This window comes from Nerophis lumbriciformis, linkage group LG30 (genome assembly GCF_033978685.3).
Source record: "Nerophis lumbriciformis linkage group LG30, RoL_Nlum_v2.1, whole genome shotgun sequence".
Taxonomy (NCBI): Eukaryota; Metazoa; Chordata; class Actinopteri; order Syngnathiformes; family Syngnathidae; genus Nerophis; species Nerophis lumbriciformis.
This window is the reverse complement of record NC_084577.2, coordinates 15519613-15537225: the sequence shown is the minus strand read 5'-3', so window position 1 is coordinate 15537225 and position 17613 is coordinate 15519613. Positions and strand designations below refer to the sequence as shown.

Sequence of the window (17613 nt, the reverse complement as noted above, 5' to 3'; positions counted from 1 at the left end):
TAGGCTTCAAAATATTTGATATAAGTGCAGTCAGGAGAGATGGAACATATGTCATTATCAGCGGCCAGAATGTCTTTATGCAACAGGTCACACTTTCCAGCTGCTTTTTTGCACTACTGCACCAGACTTTACTGTCTGCTCTTGTTATTCCCTCCATCATTTCATCCCTGTGGTTGGTTCATCTTCCTCTGACCCCTCTATCCTCTTTGTTTTTGGGTTGGCCATTCTACTGTAAATTGTATGATAGTATTTCAGGTCAGTCATGTGTCATCTGGCAACACACATATACAGTGCAGCACAGTACATAGAGAGAAACGGAGACAAAGTCTCACACTATTTGTTTGAGCCCACAAATCATAGTGACTGCTTTGGAAAATATGTGAATACTCCCACAGTCACAAGAGTAGTATTCACTAATATCTTATTTCATAAACAGCAGATGAGGAGTGGAAAGAGACCAAGTCATTCTGTAGCCAAATTGATAACGCTTTGTTTCGAAAAAGTGTCATCCTCTTGGGAATCCGGGGGCCCGGTTTGTTGACAAAAGCTGGAGGAGGAAAGAGATGTTTGGAGTCAGAGTGTGCATTAGAAAGTCATGAGACAGACCATGAATGAGCACATTGTAGAGGTAAAATCCATTTAGGGATTTTGATTAATAGAATAATACATTAAAAGTGACTTAAGAAGGGAGTCAAGGAGAGGTTCTAGCTCCCTTTGGGGCTTTCAATATTCTCTCTAAGCCAGAAGAGTCTCTCAGGAGAGATTTAACTTTCTGTGTCCACCTTATTAAAGCGCTTACATATCTGAAATTACTCGTTTTGGAAGAATGCTTGCCGAAGCATTGTGTTTTTAATCATTATTTTAATTAGATGTCACATTACCCTCAGTTGGGCTTGATTGCACGTCATTAATGTGACTTTTGGGAGAGAAACCTCCCTATCCTGATAAAAACACTGAGGGCCTGATTTTCTAAAGGTTTTTGTGCACTAAAACACTCGCACACTTGATACCACACGCAAAGCTGAACCACTAAACGTGTACAAAATGAATTGCATCTGTTAAGTGAGCAGAATGAGGCGTGTTATTCATTTTGCGTCTTTGTCTTCAACTATTGTACAAAGTATTAGTTAATCATCAAAACACCCATAATACTGGGTGGAGAAAATGCAAATATAATTAAACATCACACGCAATGTGATCCATCAACACTCACCACTTTTTGTGAGCACTATTTGGTGTTTTGTTTCACGCTTGTCAGAAGCACGAGTACACTAACAATTCCACACATAGCTGCAGGATCAGTGCTTGCGCTGCACAGACAGACTATGGACAGTATAGTCCTGTGTGTGTGTCAACATTTTGGTGGACGGTCAGAAATAAACATTTTAGGTGTATCATATATTCAGCAATTTCATTTTATAATTTTATTGCTACTAGATGAATTATAAAATGAATTCAATTGCTGTGCTTTGGTGTCTGCTGGCTCTTTTTTTTATAGGTGTCAAATAGATTAATCATTGGACTGCACTTTTAACATTTTATTAGACAAGGCTGGAAATAGCAAAGATAAACACATATTGTATTCTAACCTTAACCAACCATGTGCTGCAGCACTAGACACTGCTGTATTAGTATCTAAGCCAGGGCTCTCAAATTTGCGGCCATATTTTGTTGCCCCCTACCTTACACCATAGTTTAGTGTAGAGTATGTGCTGCCTCTCATCCCTGGGTGGTTCAATCATAGATCAAATGTGGCGATCTTGAATCCCTCTTGACAAACCACAACTGCATTCATGGTCTGAACAAAAAAATGACATTACAACATATAACGGTAAGTAAACACAACAACTACAGGAATGATAAACAACAACTAAGTTAATGCTTAACAAATAATTAAAGCACCTTTTTGTACAAAACATGTGCCCCAAAACATGCTGGGAAACAGAGAGCACTCCCAGTAATGGGATATGTGATGGTTCCTAACATGTTTAGCGGCACCTTTTTTTGTCTTTGAGCTTTGTTGTTTGTGAAAGGGGACCTATGATGATTTAAATCTACATTTGCAAACTTTCTTGTGGTGTAGATAGTAGAGAGAAATTTTTGCATACATTCTGCTCCACAGTCACATTTATAACTCGTTTTTGAGTCTGTCTGCAGATTGCAAATAAAGCACCACCCTCTCCAAAAGTGACATTATTATCTTTTGAGAATTTACACAGTTTAAATTAGAGATGTTCGATAATGGCTTTTTTGCCGATATTCCGATATTGTCCAATTCTTAATTACCAATTCCGATATCAACCGATACCGATATATAGAGTCATGGAATTAACACATTATTATGCCTAATTTTGTTGTGATGCCCCGCTGGATGCATTAAACAATGTAACTTTACCATGAATTGATTAATGTGGACCCCGACTTAAACAAGTTGAAAAGACTTATTCGGATTTTACCATTTGCGGGGTTTGGTGGTAGCGGGGGGTGTATATTGTAGCGTCCCGGAGCAGTTAGTGCTGCAAGGGGTTTTGGGTATTTGTTCTGTTGTGTTTATGTTGTGTTACGGTGCGGATGTTCTCCCGAAATGTGTTTGTCATTCTTGTTTGGTGTGGGTTCACAGTGTGGCGCATATTTGTAACAGTGTTAAAGTTGTTTATACGGCCACCCTCAGTGTGACCTGTATGGCTGTTGATCAAGTATACATGGCATTCAGTTGTGTGTGTTTAAAATCCGCATATATTATGTGACTGGGCCGGCACGCTGTTTGTATGGAGGAAAAGCGGACGTGACAACAGGTTGTAGAGGACGCTAAAGGCAGTGCCTTTAAGGCACGCCCCCAATAACGTTGTCCGGGTGGAGTCTCCCGGGAAAATCGGGAGCTTGAAACCGATACCGATAATTTCCGATATTACATTTTAAAACATTTATCGGCCGATAATATCGGCAGACCGATATTATAGGACATCTCTAGTTTAAATATATATCTTGACAACGTCACTGCTATTTTTTTAGACACAGTTGAAAATAAACCTTATATAGATTCACCTGGCCACAACATTAAGTACACCTGCACACTCGCCGATCGATATGGAGCTACATTAAAATAAGTTTATTTTTTTCCTTTTGTTTTATGCACATGCCAAGATTACATAAAAATATATAGATGATTAGAATATAATACTTTATCCTATTTGTTTTGTGTTTCCACAAACTCACCTGGCCTCATACGGAGATTCTCTCCCTCTTGCTGATAGCTTTACATTAGATACAAATAAGTACGTCCATCTTGCTGTGACGTCACAACTTAGCCAGACTGCAAAACCCTGCAAACATAGGCGTCCAAAACTGTATGCAAGTTCACGCCCCAATGCATGAACCTTATAATATGATGCTTTAACATTGTTTAACGCGATTATCCAACATTCTAACATGTATCAATCAGAACAGACAAAATTTATTGTAGGTCCTCTTTAAGCGTGTCATGTTACAATTAATGCTTTCAATTTAATGTGGTTTTCATTTTCCTGAGACGAGTAAAAATGGTACTGTTTTGAAGTAGAAAACAGATTGCCCCGTGTTGAAGAAACTGATGTTTGACGAAAGGGCTTTGTTCAAAATATGCATTCTAATTCAAACCAAAAGTTTATGATATCCTCCAAGCCAAACAAACACAATTGTACATTTATGAACCTTGATTTGTACAGAGCGTCGAAGAAAACCTCCATAGTATATTTCCACAAATGGGAGGGTATAATCGACCATCCAGTCAAGTAGAAGCTGAACTTCAAATCTCTCCTATAAATGCTTCTAGTTTTCTGGCTGTAAAAATGGCTGCCACCGTCCTCCTGCTGTTACAGAAGACAGTCAACCTTGCCCTAAAAACAAATAATGACATCCAGCATGTAGGTTCCCATTGGTTCATATCAATAATGGTCACTCTGATGTCTTTGATAACTGTGTGTGGGATTCTCAGAACATGTTAGGAAGGGGAACGAGAGAAAACAAACTGAGCTCTGCATAAGGTCTGGTCACTCAGCCTGAAGCCTTTCCACCTGCTTCTCACATTTTGAGTTAGACTTGCTCAGACTTTCACTCTTGGCCATAAATGGGATGCATGCAAGCAAGAAAAGAAGCATGGTTGTGCATCTCCATCTGAATAATTTCCTCCGAATCATTGGCTTCCTCCATCAGTTTAGCTTTACGGTATGTTTTTTATACCTCCTTTTTTTACATACAGAAAAATGTAGCCATGTCAATGTTCAACTTCCTAAGCTCAGTGTTTCATAATAGGCAGGGAGACTCAATGCATTGTTTGGGTTTTTGCTGGTTTTTACAATGTTGCTTAATACATTTTTGTTTAGTTTTTTTAATCATATTGAAAGTGTACCCATTGGCCCAGAATCTAAAGATTCAGTCCAATTCTTAGTGTTCCACACTTTGGGATTTTGCGTTATTGAGTATGTTCTGTTTAAATGATGAAATGCTGCGTTGAACCAGGAGTTAACTATTTACAAACCCCGTTTCCCTATGAGTTGGGAAATTGTGTTGGATGTAAATATAAACGGAATACAATGATTTGGAAATCATTTTCAACCCATATTCAGTTGAATATGCTACAAAGACAACATATTTGATGTTCAAACTGATAAAAAAAAATGTTTTTTGCAAATAATCATTAACTTTAGAATTTGATGCCAGCAACACGTGACAAAGAAGTTGGGAAAGGTGGCAATAAATACTGATAAAGTTGAGGAATGCTCATCAAACACTTATTTGGAACATCCCACAGGTGAACAGGCAAATTTGGAACATGTGGGTGCCATGATTGGGTATAAAAGTAGATTCCATGAAATGCTCAGTCATTCACAAAGGATGGGGCGAGGGTCACCACTTTGTCAACAAATGCATGAGCAAATTGTTGAACAGTTTAAGAAAAACCTTTCTCAACCAGCTATTGCAAGGAATTTAGGGATTTCACCATCTACGATCCTTAATATCATCAAAGGGTTCAGAAAATCTGGAGAAATCACTGCACATAAGCAGCTAAGCCCGTGACCTTCAATCCCTCAGGCCATACTGCATCAACAAGCGACATCAGTGTGTAAAGGATATCACCACATGGGCTCAGGAACACTTCAGAAACCCACTGTCAGTAACTACAGTTGGTCGCTACATCTGTAAGTGCAAGTTAAAACTCTCCTATGCAAGGCGAAAACCGTTTATCAACAACACCCAGAAACGCCGTCGGCTTCGCTGGGCCTGAGCTCATCTAAGATGGACTGATACAAAGTGGAAAAGTGTTCTGTGGTCTGACGAGTCCACATTTCAAATTGTTTTTGGAAACTGTGGACGTTGTGTCCTCCGGACCAAAGAGGAAAAGAACCATCCGGATTGTTATAGCCGCAAAGTTGAAAAGCCAGCATATGTGATGGTATGGGGGTGTATTAGTGCCCAAGGCATGGATAACGTACACATCTGTGAAGGCGCCATTAATGCTGAAAGGTACATACAGGTTTTGGAGCAACATATGTTGCCATCCAAGCAACGTTACCATGGACGCCCCTGCTTATTTCAGCAAGACTGCTAAGCCACGTGTTACATCAACGTGGCTTCATAGTAAAAGAGTGCGGGTACTAGACTGGCCTGCCTGTAGTCCAGACCTGTCTCCCATTGAAAATGTGTGGTGCATTATGAAGCCTAAAATACCACAACGGAGACCCCGGACTGTTGAACAACTTAAGCTGTACATCAAGCAAGAATGGGAAAGAATTCCACCTGAGAAGCTTAGCTGTGTTTCCTCAGTTCCCAAATGTTTACTGAGTATTGTTAAAATTAAAGGCCATGTAACACAGTGGTGAACATGCCCTTTCCCAACTACTTTGGCACGTGTTGCAGCCATGAAGTTCTAGGTTAATTATTATTTGTAAAAAAAAAAATAAGTTTATGAGTTTTAACATCAAATATCTTGTCTTTGTAGTGCATTCAATTGAATATGGGTTGAAAAGGATTTGCAAATCATTGTATTCCGTTTATATTTATATCTAACACAATTTCCCAACTCATATGGAAACGGGGTTTGTATCTAAGAGGCAATCTGTCTTTCAAAATGTGGTAGAAGCTCAACTGTCTGTGTTAATTTGTTTCTGTGTGTGCATCCCTTGCCTGCAGGTTACCTCATCATGACAGATGATTGGTTCTCAGAATATGTGTATGAAGTGGTGGTGGACAAGAAGTTCCTCTCTCCTGAAGTCCTGGAAGTAATGCAGCAAGAACCTTTCGTACTTCCGGCCTGGGACCCAATGGGCTCACTGGCCTAAGTAGACACCCAAGTTTTTAAGCCTTAACCTCTGGTCTCTTCCCTAAGCTGATTTTACCTCCCAACATTCCTTTGGAATAATGCCATTGTTCTCAATGAAATAAATATTTCTTTTTTTTCTACCAGACTGCTTGTGTATTTTATCCGAAACGAATCATGCTCCGCTTAGTTCATCAAGTGTATCAGTTGTGCACAGCCCCCACACGAAAAAGGGGTTTCTCACGGTTTCTGTGTTTGCAGGTTTCAACTTGCAATAATAAACACAGTTGTCTTTTTACCATGTATCTAAACCCCGGTACATAAATTAAGTTACGGCTTCAAAAATGTTCAACGCATAAAATATGCTGAGTAAATATTTACAAAGTTGGAACATTTTAATTAACAGTAGCAGAAACACTTACACAATTTTAGCATTAGCTTTTATGTAAGTATCATCAAATGGTAGTAGCCTTTATGTCATGATCCGTGGTCCGGATCATGTTTTTTGAGGAGGGTGTACTGTCATGATCCGTGGTCCGGATCATGTTTTTGTGTTTTCTGTTAGTTTTGGACTCCTTTTGTTATTAATTGTGCTCCTGTGAGTTTGTTTCGTCACCATGGTTACTTGATTTTCACCTGCCTTGCACGCGCACCTGTTGCTCATCAGAGACGCTATTTAAGCCCACCTTTGTTCATCACTCGTTCTGCTTTCTTTGTTTTTTTGCATCACGCGACTGCCACGTAAGTTCGTTCTTGTCTCCTAGACCCTGCTAAGTTTCATAGTCTGTGCTAAGTGTTAGCCTTAGCTTCCAGTGCGTTCGGCATCTCATCCTGTCGGTTTGTTTTCTGTTTTGTACCTGTTTTGTGTTATTTTTCTATTAAATCATGTCGTCACCTGTAAGTCCTGTCCGGATTCGTCCTTTGCTTCCTGGGAGAACAAAACCCCGCATCACCATGCGCACCACACGTGACAGAAAAAAACATGATCCGGACCACGGATCATGACACTTTATCTTTAATTCTTGTATTTTTACATTCAGTACCAGTTAATATTGTTACCGTGTTTTCCCTTTTTTCTTTTACTAAACTCTCCACATACCAAAACATATTTAAGACAAACAAATACCAAAGTAACTAATTCCCAAACTATAAACCAAAATAAATGTAACCAACACAGTAAACGTAATCCTGAATATAAACAAACTACATAAACTTGACACCATTAATCAACAACAATATGGTCTTACCGACTGTTTATTTGATCTTAGTGAGTATTTTTGTGTGGTTCTCAGTTGTTTTCATAGACTTAGATTGGCCATATCTAGTCACATAGACCAGACTGATCTGACCAATCAAAGTCTTCCGAGCTTGAAATGAAACCTGTTCTAAGACGATCCAAACAGTGCAGTTGTGAGCAATTATATGTTCCGAGAATACAATGACCTGGATTAATGCGAACGTCCATAACTGACCAGATTCAGGTGCTGGGGAACCTTTTTGACGTCTTTATACAATTCATATGCTCTTTGTTTAAAACTCTGCTGGTAAAAAAAGAAAATAGCCATAGAAGGGATAGTTCCACAGTTGTAAGGTGACCCGGAAGAAGTCTTGTTTTGGGAGTGTTAGAATACTATAGCAAATATACACTTAAAAAAATGCACTTAATTCACAGCTAACTTCATTAGACTTCATTTGAAGAACACACACTCACTGCCTGACTGCTATCACTATTGTTTTGAGACATGTGTGTTTTGATACATCCAATCCTTTGAAAATAATAACTCATGAACACTCGTTGACCATGGACTGCTGTATTTTTCCATAAAGAGAGTGAAAAATTCTTCATCCATCCATCCAATTTTTACCGCTTGTCCCTTTCGGGGGGTGCTGGAGCCTATCCCAGCTGCACTCGAGTCGAAGTCGAAGAATTCTTCCATCGGGGCTTAATTTTTGCAGAAGCTTGCTTGTGGGCGGTACACAATCGAAAATGTTTTTGCGGTAGCGAGACCAACGCTGTAACATTTAACCTGTTTTAATAAATCCTTGTAAAATCTCCCAGAAGACCTGACTTCTAAATGTTGAACAAAAGAACGCGGGTAAAGTTTAAAGGGTGCGCGAGGTCGTCGGACAATGTACATGTCACAAACACTGTATGATCAACTGAGAGCATTATTTACTATAAATATTGAGTGAATGCAAAGGAGTAAGCACTAAAGTGACCACGTATTTTTTTATACTTATTCGGGACATCGGGGTAAAAAGTGTAAACGCCCTCAGTGTATTAAACAGGAAATAGTATCATATGCTCCGCCAATTTCTACTATGTCCCCACAAGGGTCGCATCGCGTTTTTTAATTGCATTTAGCCACATTTGAAACAGAACCATATGCATGTGTTTTATATCGCCTTCCTTTATGTGCCTTCATTGTCTTCATTGTCTGTAATTTTCTGTTTTTATATGTTTTTTGTCTGTGGTGTACAGCCCTTTGTTTTTCAACTGGAGCTGTATTTAAAGGGCTTTATAAATAAAGTTGGTATGGTGTGGTATGATTAATCTCAGGACTGCTAAAGGAAGTGAAAATTCATATACATTTAGTCAGATCCAACAAATTCTGTGGGTGCAAATCTGTAACCCTCCCTTTTTATAGGGTTGTGGTTGCACCGCGTATTAGCTAAGAGTAACTGGCTGATTGTATCTATTTTTATCATAGTACTCCATACTTGCCAACCCTCCCGATTTTCCCGGGAGACTCTCGAATTTCAGTGCCCCTCCCGAAAATCTCCCAGGGCAACCATTCTCCCGAATGTCTCCCGATTTTCACCCGTACAACAACATTGGGGGCGTGCCATAAAGACACTGTCTTTAGCGTCCTCTACAACCTGTCGTCACGTTCTCTTTTCCTCCATTCAAACAGCGTGCCGACCCAGTCACATAGTACATGCGGTTTTTACACACACACGAGTGACTGCAGGGTGGCCGCATAAACAACTTTAACACCGTTACAAATATGCGCCACACTGTGAACCCTTACCAAACAAGAATGACAAACATATTTCGGGAGAACATCCGCACCGTAACACAATATACACACCTACACACCTACTCAGTGGCCTAGTGGTTAGAGTGTCCGCCCTGAGATCGGTAGGTTGTGAGTTCAAACCCCGGCCGAGTCATACCAAAGACTATAAAAATGGGACCCATTACCTCCCTGCTTGGCACTCAGCATCAAGGGTTGGAATTGGGGGTTAAATCACCAAAATGATTCCCGGGCGCGGCCACCGCTGCTGCCCACTGCTCCCCTCACCTCCCAGGGGGTGATCAAGGGTGATGGGTCAAATGCAGAGAATAATCTCGCCACACCTAGTGTGTGTATGACAATCATTGGTACTTTAACTTTAACTTTAATATAAACACAACAGAACAAATACCCAGAATCTCTTGCAGCACTAACTCTGTTAATAACTAAGACTGTTAATAACTAATTTGAATATGAATGAGCAAAATGTGAAACATTTATTTCAAAAATAATCTTATATATCTAATTCATGACCGATATATTTAATTACCTATTTATACAGTAAAAGATGGATGTATTTATACTATTCATTACACGGTGAAAGGTGACTGTGAAATGGCATTTAAACATTAAAAAATCTTACATTTATTAAGTCTAAAGTATTAAATAATTATAATAATGTGTAAATGAATAGCTTGATCATGAAGAAAAATCTAATAATACATAATGCCAATATAATTATTGTTTAAGACAATAGCAAATAAATAATTTAACAAGTAAGACCATTTGTAAAATGTTTTTACCATGTTGGATTTTAATTATGTATTTAAGAACTGTCATATGACTTTTATTTTATTTTTTTAAATCAGATTAATCTGATCACCCTTTGATATTTTGTTTAATATTAATTATATACAGGTCATTACTCGCTCGCATAATTTAGATACATTTTAAAAAGACCCCAATATTTGAACACTAATGCAATTTCATTGTCAGAATATCATCCATGTAAAGCTTTTTTTTTTAATGTTTTACTTGAATGCGTGTCATTTATTTGCTCAAAACGTTTTTGTCTAAAGTCCAGTCAGGGTGTATTTTGACCCGTCCTACCTTTCATGTAACCATCCGCGGTTTACAGTAAAGGAACATGTGGGGTCAAAATAAATTGCGTGATTAATCTGCGTACAGTGTGTACATAATGTAATATTTTTTTTACGTGAGTTCACTCATTATTTTTGACAGCATTAATGTATTTACATTTGGCACAAATCGTCCATACATTAAGGTTAAAAGGCAGAATTAACTAATAAAAAAAAATATATATATATTTACCCTACACCACTTCAACATGGAAAAATGGGTACACATTTTTCCTTTAAATATGATAAAAGAATGTATGAGTTAACCAGTAATTACAATACTGCTGGAGGTAATAAGCAGGTCTTTAAGACAATGCATTGTTATGAAAAGGGTTGAAGGTTGAATCTATCTTGTTGATTTGTGTTCCAGTACTTTGACAACTTAAGATCCTGTATGTTGCTCTTAAGTGTTGTGTTCAGGTCATACTTGCCAACCCTCCTGGATTTTCCGGGAGACTCCCGAAATTCAGCGCCTCTCTCGAAAACCTCCCGGGACAAATTTTCTCCCGAAAATCTCCCGAAATTCAGGCGGACCTGAGTGACGTGTCGACAGCCTGTTTTCACGTCCGCTTTCCCACAATATAAACAGCGTGCCTGCCCAATGACGTTATAACTGTAGAATGATCGAGGGCGAGTTCTTGGTTTCTTATGTGGGTTAGGGTTAGGCAGTTTCATTAACGTCCTCCCAGCGCCGTAACAACACACAACAACAGCAGTCACGTTTTCGTCTAACGTAAAACAGTTTGTCTGCCGTAAACAGCAATGTTGTGACACAATTAAACAGGACAATACTGCCATCTACTGTACATGCATATGTGACAATAACATCTACGGCTTTTAGAGAGTGCAGTGCACAACTGCGCACACAACAAGGAGACGAAGCAGAATGCATCATCAGAGAGGGTGTTCAGCATGGTTAGAAAAATAGTGACAGAGAATAGAACAAGGATGGACAATTCAACCCTTAACTCAACAATGAGTAGATGAGTGTTATGTGTGTGTATATGTGTAAATAAATGAACACTGAAATTCAAGTATTTCTCTTATTTATATATATATATATATATATATATATATATATATATATATATATATATAATAAATATAAATATACATATATAATACAATAAATATATATACATATATATTTATATTTATATTTTTATATATATATATATATATATAGATATATAATAAAATATATATATATATATAATAAAATAAATAAATATGTGTGTATATATATATATATATATATATGTGTGTGTGTGTATATATAGCTAGAATTCACTGAAAGTCAAGTATTTCTGATATATATATATATATATATATATATATATATATATATATATATATATATATATATATATATATATATATATGAAATACTTGACTTGGTGAATTCTAGCTGTAAATATACTCCTCCCCTCTAAAGCACGCCCCCAACCACGCCCCCCACCTGCCGAAATCGGAGGTCTCAAGGTTGGCAAGTATGGTTCAGGTCCTGCTATGGTCCCAAACATTGGGACATGTTGGAGAGGTATCAGTTCACTGAAGTACCCTTGAGCAAAGCAGTATGTACTGTACATGAGTGCACATCCTGTTTGTGCGTGTGTGCATTTCTGTCTACTCCATGTTGCATGTTTAATACAACAGAAAATAACTTCTAAATTCCACCTCAGGGAAGATAACCATGAAAAAGGATGCTGAACAACGCAGAATTAGAACCTGCGCACGCTCCTCAGGCATCTCCTTGTGATGTGTCTACCAATGCTTTCTGTTTACAACTGCTAATGGAGTTGTAGAAATAACCTGCCCTGTCTCATTGCCTTGTTCCATTTCCCCGCCTGTTTTGTGCGTCTGTGTGTGTGCGCATGCCTGTGTGTGGATTTGTGTGAGTGTGAGGATTAACCCAGTGCTTCAGCTGATGCTGACTGGAATGACGTTCAACACTTGCAATCCTGGATTCTTATAATAAAGGCGAGACTGGTAAGAGGACACAGTTTTGCTCGATGTCAACATGAGTGTGTAACTAGGTTGGCCTTAATAAAACGTCATCACACACACCAACACACACAAGGCTAAGTAGACTCCTATACCTGGCATGGTGCCTTTTGGCCCTGTCGGCTGCAGGTGTCAGTAAATAGGTTAGCTGCACAACCTGTGACTTGTAATCTGTGACTCATCAACGCTGTTGACAGTTCCACCTTGATGATCTTCATGACGTCCACATCCACTTCTTGTATCCTGAAGGTCCTTCTTGTAAGTATGCACCAGTGAGTTTTGGATTAGGCGCCAGGATCCTGCATATGTAGATGTAGGGGGGTCTGCATGCTGGAGCATGTGTGATGGCGTCTTAAGTCCAGCACAGCACAATACCGTCAACACAATACCCAAACGTGTGCCATCGGGTTTGGACCGTGTTGATAAGGCGACTCCATGTGCCTAAATCGTCATAGTAAGGTAAGAACACCCTGACTGCCTGTCTATACCTAACACAATAACTACCTGTCTATACCTAACACTATACCAGTCTATAACTAACACCCTGACAGCCTGTCTATAACTAACACTATACCTATCTATAACTAACACACTGACTGCCTGTCTATACCTAACACAAAAACTAACCTGTCTATACCTAACACTATAACTACCTGTCTATACCTAACACTGTACCAGTCTATAACTAACACCCTGACTGCCTGTCTATAACTAACACTATACCTATCTATAACTAACACACTGACTGCCTGTCTATACCTAACACAATAACTACCTGTCTATACCCAACACTATAACTACCTGTCTATACCTAACACTATACCGGTCTATAACTAACACCCTGACTATACACTATAACTACCTGTCTATAACTAACACCCTGACTACCTGTCTACACCTAACACCATAACTACCTTCTAATAACTAACACTGGTAACTAACATTATAACAACATGTCTGTAACTAACTTTATAACTACCTGTCTATAGCTAACACATTGACTACCTGCCAATAACTAACACCATAACTACTTGTCTGTAACTAAGATTAATACTACCTGTCTGCAACTAACACTATAACTATCTGTCTATAGTTAAGACCTTGATTACATGCCGATAACTAACACTATAACTACTTGTCTGTAACTAACACTAATTATATCTGTTTGCAAATAACACTATTATAACTACCTGTCTGTAACTAACACTATAACTACCTGTCTGTAACTAATACCTAACACTATAACTACCTGTCTATACCTAACACTATAACTACCTATCTATACCTACCACTATAACTACCTGTCTATAACTAACACCCTGACTACCTGCCTATACCTAACACTATAACTACCTTCCTATAACTAACACTGTAACTAACATTATAACAACATGTCTGTTACTAACATTACCTGTCTATAACTAACACATTGACTACCTGCCTATAACTAACACCATAACTACTTGTCTGTAACTAAGACTAATACTACCTGTCTGCAACTAACACTATAACTGTCTGTCTATAGTTAAGACCTTGGCTACATGCCGATAACTAACACTATAACTACTTGTCTGTAACTAACACTAATACTACCTGTCTGTAACTAACACTAATACTACCTGTCTGCAACTAACACCATAACTACCTGTCTGTAACTAACACTAATACTACCTGACTGTAACTTAAACTATAACAACCTGTCTGCAACGAACACTATAAATACCCATCTATAGCTAACACCTTGATTACCTGCCTACAACTAACACTATAACTACTTGTCCGTAACTAACACTAATACAACTTGTCCGCAAATAGCACTATTATAACTACCTTTCGGTAACTAACACTATAACTACCTGTCTATACCTAACACTATAACTACCTATCTATACCTAACACTATAACTACCTGTCTATAACTATCACCCTGACTCCCTGTCTGTACCTAACACTATAACTGCCTTCCTATAACTAACACTGTAACTAACATTATAACAACATGTCTGTAACAAACATTATAACTACCTGTCTATAGCTAACACATTGACTGCCTGCCTATAACTAACACCATAACTACCTGTCTGTAACTATGACTAATACTACCTGTCTGCAACTAACACTATAACTATCTGTCTATAGTAAAGACCTTGACTGCATGCCGATAACTAACACTATAACTACTTGTCCGTAACTAACACTAATACTACATGTCCGCAAATAACACAATAACTACCTGTCTGTAACTAACATTATAACTACCTGTCTGTAACTAACACTATAACTACCTGTCTATAACTAACACTATAACTACCTGTCTATAACTAACACTATAACTACCTGTCTGTAACTAATACCTAACACTATAACTACCTGTCTATACCTAACACTATAACTACCTGTCTGTAACTAATACCTAACACTATAACTACCTGTCTATACCTAACACTATAACTGCTTGTCTATAACTAACACTATGACTAAAGTACCTCTCTATAACTAACACTATACCTACCTGTCTATAACTAACACTATGACTAAAGTACCTCTCTATTACTAACACCCTGACTACCTGTCGATACCTAACCCACTGACTCCCTATATATATCTAACACTTAACTACCTGTCTATAACTAACACTTTACTACCTGTCTATAACTAACACTATAACTACCAGTCTATAACTAACACTATATAACTTAAGTACATGTCTATAACTAACACCCTGACTGCCTGTCTATAACTAACACACTAACTAAAGTATTTGTCTGTACCTCACATCTTGAACAGCTGGCTATAACTTACACACTGACTACTTGTCTATACGTAACACCTGTCTATAACTAACACTCTCACTACTTATCTATACCAAACACCCTGACTGCATGTCTATAACTAACACCTTTATCAGTGCCTAACCTTCTGAGTTTTGCTACTGAAGGAGCGTGTGATCATGTCAACAGATAGTTCTTTCATTTAGATATGTCATTTTCTGTTTGCATTGTCTGGAACCGCATCACAAGTTGACTCCCGCTGCTCCCTTGATCTCCTAAAATGTTCTCAGAAAGCCAATCCACTTCACCGGAATCCGTGAATAATGAACATGAGCATGTTGTTCTTTTCATTTGCCTTCAAACATGACTGGCAAGTATTCACAGCGCTTCACTTTTACCGCATGTTGTTAAGTTACGGTCTTACTCCAAAATGGAATAAATACATTATTGTCCTCAAAATGTTCCACAAAACAACCCATAATGACAATGTGAAAAGGTTTTTTTTGTAGAGATGTCCGATAATGGCTTTTTTGCCGATATCCGGTATTCCGATATTGTCCAACTCTTAATTACTGATTCCGATATCAACCGATACCGATATATACAGTCGTGGAATTAACACATTATTATGCCTAATTTTGTTGTGATGCCCCGCTGGATGCATTAAACAATGTAACAAGGTTTTCCAAAATAAATCAACTCAAGTTATGGAAAAAAATGCCAACATGACTCTGCCATATTTATTATTGAAGTCACAAAGTGCATTAGGAAACTAATTGTTGAAGCTTTGAAAGTGGAATTCTTTCCCATTCTTGTTTTGTATAGAGCTTCAGTCGTTCAACAGTCCGGGGTCTCCGCTGTCGTATTTTACGCTTCATAATGCGCCACACATTTTCAATGGGAGACAGGTCTGGACTGCAGGCGGGCCAGGAAAGTACCCGCACTCTTTTTTTACGAAGCCACGCTGTTGTAACACATGCTGAATGTGGCTTGGCATTGTCTTGCTGAAATAAGCAGGCATGAAAAAGACGGCGCTTAGATGGCAACATATGTTGTTCCAAAACCTGTATGTACCTTTCAGCATTAATGGTGCCTTCACAGATGTGTAAGTTACCCATGTCTTGGGCACTAATGCACCCCCATACCATCACAGATGCTGGCTTTTGAACTTTGCGTCGATAACAGTCTGGATGGTTCGCTTCCCCTTTGGTCCGGATGACACGATGTCGAATATTTCCAAAAACAATTTTAAATGTGGACTCGTCAGACCACAGAACACTTTTCCACTTTGCATGAGTCCATCTTAGATGATCTCGGGCCCAGATGTTGTTGATAAATGGCTTTCGCTTTGCATAGTAGAGCTTTAACTTGCACTTACAGATGTAGCGACGAACTGTATCTAGTGACAGTGGTTTTCTGAAGTGTTCCTGAGTCCATGTGGTGATATCCTTTAGAGATTGATTGGTTTTTGATACAGTGCCGTTTGAGGGATCGAAGGTCACGGTCATTCAATGTTGCTTACGTGGAGTGATTTCTCCAGATTCTCTGAACCTTTTGATGATATTATGTTGAAATCCCTAAATTTCTAACAATTGCACTTTGAGAAACGTTGTTCTTAAACTGTTTGACTATTTGCTCACACAGTTGTGGACAAAGGGGTGTACCTCGCCCCATCCTTTCTTGTGAAAGACTGAGCATCTTTTATGAAGCTGTTTTTATACCCAATCATGGCACCCACCTGTTCCCAATTAGCCTGCACACCTGTGGGATGTTCCAAATAAGTGTTTGATGAGCATTCCTCAACTTTATCAGTATTTATTGCCACCTTTCCCAACTTCTTTGTCACATGTTGCTGGCATCACATTCTAAAGTTAATGATTATTTGCAAAAAAAAAAAATGTTTATCAGTTTGAACCTCAAATATGTTGTCTTTGTAGCATATTCAACTGAATATGGGTTGAAAATTATTTGCAAATCATTGCATTCCGTTTATATTTACTTCTAACACAATTTCCCAACTCATATGGAAACGGGGTTTGTATTAAATATACTTGTTAGCTAAAACACCTGCCTTGTTTTTAATGAATACTTTGGCCTACCACGCTACTGTCTTTTATTGTTGGTCATTATGGTGGAACTTGGAGAGCCTAGTTTTTTTCTGAGGTGGTACTGCCATAAGGGACATACAGTAGAAAAGACATGATGAGCATTCCCGCCTTGGTATCGATCGCTTTGCATGTCTGTTTAACGATTAGGGACACTGCCTACCGTGACACACTGAAGCGGAAGACTTTGCTGGAGGAGTGCCAGTAAAATCATTAGTTTATAACAGCATGAACACAGCACCGCTCCACTACCTATGCTGTCTTGTCAACACCAGCTCCAGAG

General features: G+C 38.5%; 1 protein-coding gene across 1 annotated transcript in view; it reads left to right on the top strand.

Annotated features, from left to right (window-relative positions):
* blmh (bleomycin hydrolase) overlaps positions 1 to 6441 on the top strand; it is a 46966-nt gene extending 40525 nt beyond the window's left edge. Inside the window, exon 12 of the mRNA XM_061925632.1 lies at positions 6169 to 6441. Within this exon, the coding sequence (XP_061781616.1) occupies positions 6169 to 6317 (149 nt within the window). The 3' untranslated portion in view covers positions 6318 to 6441. The remainder of the gene's footprint in view (positions 1 to 6168) is intronic.
* Positions 6442 to 17613: the final 11172 nt, after the last annotated feature.